Source organism: Salvia splendens, chromosome 3 (genome assembly GCF_004379255.2).
Source record: "Salvia splendens isolate huo1 chromosome 3, SspV2, whole genome shotgun sequence".
Classification (NCBI taxonomy): domain Eukaryota; kingdom Viridiplantae; phylum Streptophyta; class Magnoliopsida; order Lamiales; family Lamiaceae; genus Salvia; species Salvia splendens.
The window spans coordinates 31,051,789-31,060,828 of NC_056034.1; the positions used below are offsets into that span (position 1 = coordinate 31,051,789).

The following is a 9,040-nucleotide window of genomic DNA, read 5'->3' on the forward strand; positions in this document are numbered from 1 at the left end:
GATTTATTTATTGATCTCTGTTTTATTCTTTCACAATTATTTTAATTAAGTGTGGGAATAATTATTGAATAAATACAAGAGAAACCCTAACCCTAGCACACTATCACACGCCTCCCTCCCTTCTCCCTCTCTCCCACACGATTTTTCCCTCCCCCTCTCCTTCTCTACCAATTCTTCACCAATCCCTTGTTCTTGCATCCTTTTGGAGTTGGATACTCAAGATTCATCGAAGAATCACACCATTCGCCATTCCTACCGATCGTTTTTTTTTGCAAGAGAAAGGTATACTTGAATCATCTTTCTCACCTTTACCATTAAATCCATGTTTCTTGATTCCCTCATGCATATAGTAAGTGTAGGAATCGTAGATCTAAAAATTAATCGGTTGAGAAGGGCGTTTGCATGAGAAAGTATGTGTATGTGCGTGTATATAGGTGTGTATGTGAATTTGTGGATGATTCATTAGTGAATATGTGTTGAAAGCATGAATATGTGTGTGTGGATGAAGGATAGACAAACCCTAGTTTGTGAATGTTGAGCATGATTTATGTGGTGTTCGGACAGTAGGTTCCGACGCGTGTTTGACCGACCAAACGATCTTATTTTGGCACAAACTTTTAACTGGGTGAAATTGTAAGTGTCTTCTGTGTTGTGTCAAAAGTTCAGCCTCTTTTGACGAAAGATTAATATTTAACGAATTTTCCAAATGAACTGCGCAGTTCTGCCAAAATCTGTATTCTCGTCCAGTGAGTTTCGTTTTTGATTTGACCAAACTAAAGATGTGATTTTGGTATGAAATATTAACTGGATGAACCTTGATGTGTCTACTGTGTGTTTACCAAATTTCAGCTTTAAATGATATCGTATGGATTTTTAATGATTTTCGCAAAATGACTGGGCTGTTCTGCCAGATTTCTGTCTTGTTGAAATAATCTTGGTTGTCAAGTTTTGAGTGAATACATGATACATGTGTGAATAAGAAACTTATCCTATGATGTGGCTATGTGTTACACGTTGATGTATGCTTGAGTGTTCGTTTGGTTTTGTTGATGAACGTTTGGGATGGGCAATCTAAGAAAACGATGAAAGGAATGATAGGACATGCATGATAATTGTAATGATGGAAAAACCTGATTGTGTGGTGATTTTGGCAAGGGTGGTTGTACGTACGTGGGTACCAAGAGCAAAGGGTTGCATTAAAGTTTTGAATTGTGGGTATAAGCAAGTGAGATGAGATTTCTTTTACTTAACTCTTTTACGTTTCAAAATTATGATATTGGAGTTATAAGGGTAGTTTAAAGTGTTATGTCATGCCATGATTGTTTTGATGTTGAGATTGTTGCCTGATGCCTAGTTCGTTTGAGCTTGCTTCGTTAGGCTATATGACTATGTGAGAAACGAATTCTGGTCTGAGTAAGGCCGCAAACCCTATCAGGCTGTGTACACTGGTGGGATCGGGAGCCGTCCTTGCTAGTCGGCCGGTCTCGTGGGCGAATAGAGTGGCCACACTTTCGTTGCACTGTGGAAAGATGATGTGATTGTTGGATGGTTGAGAAAGTGGGGAGATTGTTTGCCTTGCCAGGCTATGAAATGTTTTTGTGTTCTCGATGATATTTCTTAACTACATGTAAAACTCGAGTTCACTGGTATGGATGACATAATTGTTATAAAATATTTTCGGCATGAGCCCATTGAGTACAACAAGTACTCAGCCCTACATATGTTTTCCATATGTGCAGGTTGAGCGGGATGTTGCAGTGGATGTTGAGTGAGCTTTAGAAATTCTCGGATGCGTCGCGTCTTCATACATGGGCGCCATCCCATGACTCTCTTTGATACTTGTTTTTCCGCTGCCGTGTTTGAAATTAACTTCTAGAAGTCTTCTGCACTATTTAATACTGTTTTATGACATTAAGTGTCTTGAGACTAAAATCTGTTGCTTAACTTTTCAATAAACTAAAATATTTCTTTTTGAAGTTAATTGGGTTTTTCATATTAAATGTCGTCATTTATTATTGTCTTTTATTGCGTCCCCCTTTTCTTACCCGCTCCTTAGTCCCCCCTCGTCACGTTTTCCCCATCTTCACTATCCTTAGTAAGGGCGGTCGTGGCAATTTTTAAGGAGGTTGTACATTTATGTTTTCTGTCGAAGCAAATTACAGGGGATATCCACACAAATAGAGAAGATTGCAGAAAATCAGTAATTGATTTAATTGTATAATTCTCTAACAATAGATTGATTACAATTTATGATAGTTACCATAGATAGGGAGGAGACTTTACTCTAAATTGATGGGCAATGTAAATCATTGAATATTCAAGTAAAATACACAATTCTTCTTCTCTCAAACTTCCTTTCGCCAGGATGCAATATCTCACCTCTCTCAATCACCATCGTTAAGATGGTATCAGAGCAGGTTTATCCCGGGATCGAGACTCAGAAAAATAGCATCACAGTCTCGGTACCTTCCCCGACCTTTTGAAACCTGCTAACAGAACAACCAAACAAAATGTCATACCACGGTTCAGACAACCCCTCAAACAACAATCGATCAATAACCCTCTCAGCAGAACAATTTGTTGAATTCCTGAGGCTGAATGGCTCTCAAAAACCACTAAACCCAGAGCCTTCATCTCATCCAGAATCACTAGGCAAAGTATACATCGCCACCAAGCTCGATGGGGACAATTACCCCTTACGGGCAAAACTAATGGGATGGGCCATCGGTGGAAAAGGTCTGGCATCTCACATCTCTGGAGTTACAGACCCACCACGACCAACCAACCCAAATTACAACCGATGGCATCAACGAGACGATTGCTGCTTCAATTGGATAATCGGCAATATCAACTCCAGCCTCGTAAATGAGGTATCCCAGTACGCAACAGCTCACGACTTATGGGAAAGCCTGGCCACTACGTACGGGAGCGGCGCTGATCAGTTCCAAATCTCCGATCTGCACCGACAAGCATACAGCCTGAAACAGGGGAATCTGTCATTAGAAAACCTATGGCAGAAACTTCAAGATTTATGGATCTCCATCGACACTCGGGATCCAAATCCAATGGATACACCATCCAACATTGAGAAATATAACCAATACATTCAACGACAGAGGCTATACCAGTTTGTATGGGCGCTAGATGATCGGTATGACAAAATCAAAAGGGAGATTTTAAACCTGGATCCAATACCAACTGCAAGGAAAGCGTATGGACTGGTCAGGAGAGAATGTGTCAATGAGCGATTGATGAATCCCACACCAAAGGATCCAGGAATCGGCGTCGGATTCGGAGTATTCAACCGAAGCTGAAACCCTAATCCACCACTTCCACCTTCTGCCAAACCCTACCGGGGAAGAAAATAAGAGTAAAATGGTATGCACCCACTGTGGATGGGAAGAAACACACGAAAGAGACGTGTTTTCATCTTCACGGATTCCCGGAGTGGTGGGAGGAAATGAAGAAAGCTCGTCAGAACCGGGGCACAAACCGGAATGGCAGCAGAGCAGCGGTGGCCATAACAACCGGAGACCGAGCCACCTACGCCGATTCCTCAGCGGGCGGCGTCGGTTCAACCGGAATAATTGGAGGCGGCGACCGAGAAAAGGCAGTACCGGAAGAGAAAGCCATGGCCTCAGTTGCGCGAATATGGTCAGAAGGTAAAGATACGAGAGAAATTGGTCCCCACAAAGAGCAGACGGCGGCAAAGGCCGAGGTCCCCATTGGGAAGGGATCACTGACGGCGGTGGCTAGGTTTTCTGGAGTGGAAGATGGAAGTTTTACCGTAAATACCTCCAATCCCCTCAAATTACTGATGCAACCTCAATTTTGCATGTTACAGGATATCAAGACGGGGACGATAGTTGGGCGTGGCACTGAGCGCAATGGACTGTACTATGTGGATGAGATAGCCCAACAGAGTGCTGCGATGCTGACTCACGGACCGACTGACAGGCAGGCTTGGCTTTGGCATTGTCGGTTAGGACATCCATCCATAAGATATCTTCGCATGCTATTTCCTAAGTTAGTCAATTCTATGAATTCCTTTCATTGTGAAACTTGTTTGTTAGCCAAAAGCCACAAACATACTTTTAAATTGAACAACACAAAAATGAAAACTCATTTTGCTTTAATACATTCAGACGTTTGGGGCCCTGCTCCTGTCACTGGGGGGCAAGGTTTTCGTTATTTTGTGCTATTCATTGATGACTATTCTCGCATGACTTAGATTTATTTTTTCAAACATAAGTACGACGTTTTTGATAAATTCACTGAATTCTACACTCTAATTCAAACCCAATATCACCGGAAAATTCAAATTTTTGGGTCCGATAATGTGGGGGGGGAGGGATTTGTCAATACAAAAATGCAAGATTTTTTTAGGGAAAAGGGTTTAGTCCACCAAACGTCATGTGCCTATAAACCCGAGCAAAATGGAGTCGCAGAAAGGAAAAATAGATATATCCTTGAAATCACTCGAGCCCTTCTATTGGAATCCAAAATACCCAAATATTTTTGGCCCGAAGCTGTAGCTACGGCGGTTTACCTCATGAACCGTCTGCCCACAAGAATCCTAAACTTCAAATCTCCCTTAGACATTTTTTCTAAACACTTCGAGTTCCCATCATCCTTATCTTTAGAACCTAGGGTATTCGGGTGCACTGTCTTCATACATATCCCTAAACACGAACGTACCAAATTTTCTCCATGTGTTCTTAAATGTGTTTTCTGGGTTATGGTAAGAACCAAAAAGGATATAGATGCTATGACCCAAACACCCGCCAGGTACATACAACCATGAACTGTGACTTTGTGGAAGAAGAGTACTTCTACAGCCAATCTAGTAGTCAGGGGGAGACATAAACATCTGATAATCATCCGATTAGTGACCTACTAAATTGGCTGCCTACACCCATACCTACAAGGGAAAGCCATTATGGGGGGGACCACAGTCAAGTTCTGTCACAGAAGTTGGTCCAACAGAGGAGGTTAGCGGCACCACCGGGCCGTCACAGCCAGTAATACGAAACGAGGCACAAAGTGACATCGACCAGCGATCAACCCCGACTTCGATTCCTGAGGTACAAAGTTCAAATATTGATAGTATATCTTCAGAGAATGCTAATATTGATAGGAACATTGTAGTCGAGTGTGAAACTAATAAAGGGGAGGAAGAGACAGCACAAGCTTATGAGCTACCTCCAGAAGTACAAGAGGAGACCCACCTCGAAGATACCAACCAGACTGGAAGGGAAGGGGCAGATATGCGGTGGCAAATACCACACAGGGACAATTATCAGAAATGGCCCGAGCATTCGAAGCTGCATTATATGAAGAAGATGAAATCGCTCAATCTTTTGAAGAAGCATCAAAACACAGACACTGGAGAGAAGCTATGAAGAAAGAAATAGATGTTCTGATCAAGAATGAAACTTGGGAGAAGTGCACCTTACCTAATGGGAAGAAGCCAGTTGGATGCAGATGGATTTTCACCATTAAAAGAAGAGCAGATGGTTCGATCGAGGGATATAAGGTGAGACTTGTGGCGAAATGATACACCCAAGTGTATGGGATAGATTATGAAGAAACTTTCTCCCCAGTTGCCAAACTTAACACTGTTCGAGCTTTACTATCCGTAGCAGCATGTAAAGATTGGCCCATACACCAGTTTGATGTCACCAATGCTTTTCTCCATGGAGAACTAGAAGAAAATAAGGAAGTATATATGGAAGTGCCACCAGGTTGCTCGGCAGAATTCGGAAAAGGCCAAGTATGTCGTCTGAGAAAGACATTGTACGGACTGAAGCAATCACCAAGAGTCTGGTTTGGAAGATTTTGCCAGGCAATGTCCAAACAAGGAATGAACTGAGTCAGTCGGATCACACACTCTTCACGAAGAAAAGGGGAGACAAGATTACATGTCTAATTATCTACGTGGACGACATGATCATCATGGGGGATGATAGTGAGGAAATCCAAAGCCTACGAGAAAATCTGTTCAAGGAATTCGAAATGAAAGATCTAGGAGCATTGAAATACTTCCTTGGAATTGAAGTGTTGAGGTCCAAACACGGAATATTCCTAAGACAAAATAAGTATGTCCTAGATTTGATCCCGAACCACAACTTAAAGATAGAAGAAGGGGCTGCACTTGCAGATCGCGAACGGTATCAGCGACTAGTAGGGAAGCTAATCTACTTATCTCACACTCGGCCAGACATTACATATACAATTGGCATAGTCAGTCAGTTTATGCACCGACCACAAGTCGACCACATGGAGGCCGCCTTGAGGATCGTCCGATATCTGAAAGGCACGGTGGGCTATGGAGTGTTTCTAGCAAAAAGAGAAACTCTAGAGATCGACGGGTGCACCGATGCGGATTGGGCAAGTAACCCCGTCGATAGGAAGTTTACCAGAGGCTATTTTACCTTTGTTGGAGGCAACCTTGTTACTTGGAGAAGCAAGAAACAAAAAGTGGTGGCCTTGTCTAGTGCAGAAGCCAAGTTCAGAGGAATCAAGAGTGGACTTATGGAAATCATGTGGTTAAGGAGACTGTTAACAGAAATTGGCTACCCACCGACTCGGAAATGTTAATTATTCTGTGACAATAAGGCAACAATTAGTATCTCAGAGAATCTGGTGCAGCACGACAGAACTAAACATGTGGAAGTTGACCGACACTTCATTAAAGAAAACCTCGAGGCAGGTACCATTGAGTTCCCATTTGTACGTTCAGAAGAACAACTAGCAGACATCTTGACCAAAGCAGTTCATCCGAAAGCCTTCAAGGAGATTTTGGGCAAGTTGATAATCGGAGATACCATTTCTCAACTTGAGGGGGAGTGTCGAAGCAAATCACAGGGGATATCCACACAAATAGAGAAGATTGCAGAAAATCAGTAATTGATTTAATTATATAATTCTCTAAGAATAGATTGATTACAATTTATGATAGTTACCATAGATAGGGATGAGACTTTACTATAAATTGAGGGGCTATGTAAATCATTGAATATACAAGTGAAATATACAATTCTTCTTCTCTCAAACTTCCTTTCGCCAGGATGCAATACCTCACATCTCTCGATCACCATCGTTAAGACTTTCCTTGTCTTGTCTCTTCTTATATGCTCATTTGCAAATGAGATATATTAGCATAAATCGTACATGGAAGTGGTAGAAGAATTGGCTGACAATAACAGAAGCGATCAAAGAAAAGACATAACTCGAGGAGAATAAGTGCAGCAGACACTACTACCATGGATACTTGGCAAAGGAACTAGCGGCAATTTGTTCCAAAATTGAGAACATAGGGCCACAAAGAGGAGAATGAGGACCAGACACCGAGATGAAGGACATGAACTATGTCCAAAAACGGATGCCAGGATCGGCAATTCAATAATACTAACATTTATCTCCCTAAATTGTAAAACTCTAATATTATCACATGCTAATTATTCATGGATATAATATAAGATGCAATAATATTCGAATAAGGAAATCAACTATATAATATATTTTACATTAAGTGTGACATGCTTTTCTTTTTGGGTTGTCTTAAAAGTGACACATTTCATAAAATAGAAACAATATCAATTCTACTTTATTCTCTTTCTAATTAACTCACAAAACAATACTATATAAAATCTAGTATCGAAAACCAAATACTATAGTGGGACAGAGGGAGTATATATTGGAGGTGTATCATATCATTTCCAAATATTTGAATTAGGAAATGAGCCCTATGTTTATTATAATCAAGGAGGTGTATGCTTGCTTTCTTTAATATGTGGCAAGTGACAAAGAAATCCACAGACACTTAAGTGGAAATCCTACTCCCAAATCCAACTAAAATGGGACAAGTCCATGAGAAAGAAGCTAGGTAGATGAGAATGGGAAGCAAAAGCAATAGCAACAACAACGTGGTGTATGTAGAGAGCATACTAGTCCCAATGAGCCTCTTCCTCACAATAGGCTACCATGCCTATCTATGGCAAAAGCTGAAAACCAAGCCGTCCCAAACCACAATCGGCATGAACATGCTCAAGCGCCGCTCATGGCTGCGTCAGCTCAACCAAGGCGACGACAAGAAGGGCATGTTCGCCGTCCAAAGCCTCCGAAACAGCCTGATGTTCGCCATCCTCACCGCCACCGTGACCGTGATCATCACCCTATGCCTCGCCGCCCTCACCAGCAACGCCTTCAACGCTGCGGACATCCTGGCGGCCTCGGGCCTTTTTGGCTCGCAGTCGCCGAGGATCATGGTGCTCAAGTACGCGTCGTCGTCCATATTCCTGCTGGCGAGCTTCCTCTGCAGCTCGATGGCGGTCGGGTTCTTGGTGGACGCCAACTTCCTGATCAATGCGATCGGGGAGTTTGCGCCAGGGGGAGGAGGGTACACGGAGGCGGTGGTGGAGAGGGGGTTTGCGGTGGCGGTGGTCGGGAATAGGGTGTTTTGTATGGCGCTGCCGCTTATGTTGTGGTTATTCGGGCCGCTGTCGGTGGCGATCTCCTCCGCCGCGCTCGTGTGGGGGCTCTATGAGCTTGATTTTGTTGCTTCTCTCTCCACAATTGTTGTTTGATTAAATAGTACACCTTTCTATATCCTCCATTAATTGACACTGTTTGACTTGGTTCGAGTTTTAATAAATATAGTGGAAAGTGGATGGAAACAAGTAATGAAATGTGTATTCTATTAGCAAAAATAGTAAAAAAAAATAAGGGAGTCAATTAATTGATGTGAAAGAAAAAGAAAATTGATTTCAATTAATGGGGACGAAGGGAGTAATAAACTACATCTTTCGGTTTTTAATAAAAGTGCCATATTTGTTAAATTTGAATGACTATAAACGTACGAATAAAAAATGGAATACTATATGCTACGAATATATTATCTCGATGATATGATAAAATTTATCCATAACAATGATACGAGACATACAAGACTGGTTTCTACTAGTAATATATTCTCCACTAAGGAGTATTAGGTAGTGTTAGTTGGGTAGTTGTTTCCTTCAATTAATGTATGCGGAAT

The 9,040-nt window shown here is 41.9% G+C and overlaps 1 protein-coding gene across 1 annotated transcript; it reads left to right on the top strand.

Annotated features, from left to right (window-relative positions):
- Nucleotides 1-7,898: 7,898 nt before the first annotated feature.
- Nucleotides 7,899-8,588, top strand: LOC121796861. Its single transcript, XM_042195635.1, has one exon. The coding sequence runs from the start codon at nt 7,899-7,901 to the stop codon at nt 8,586-8,588; it is 690 nt and encodes a 229-aa protein (XP_042051569.1).
- Nucleotides 8,589-9,040: the final 452 nt, after the last annotated feature.

Bases quoted from the DNA above. Each gene is read 5' to 3' on its own strand.
- LOC121796861 (XM_042195635.1), top strand. From the start codon at position 7,899: ATGGGAAGCAAAAGCAATAGCAACAACAACGTGGTGTATGTAGAGAGC.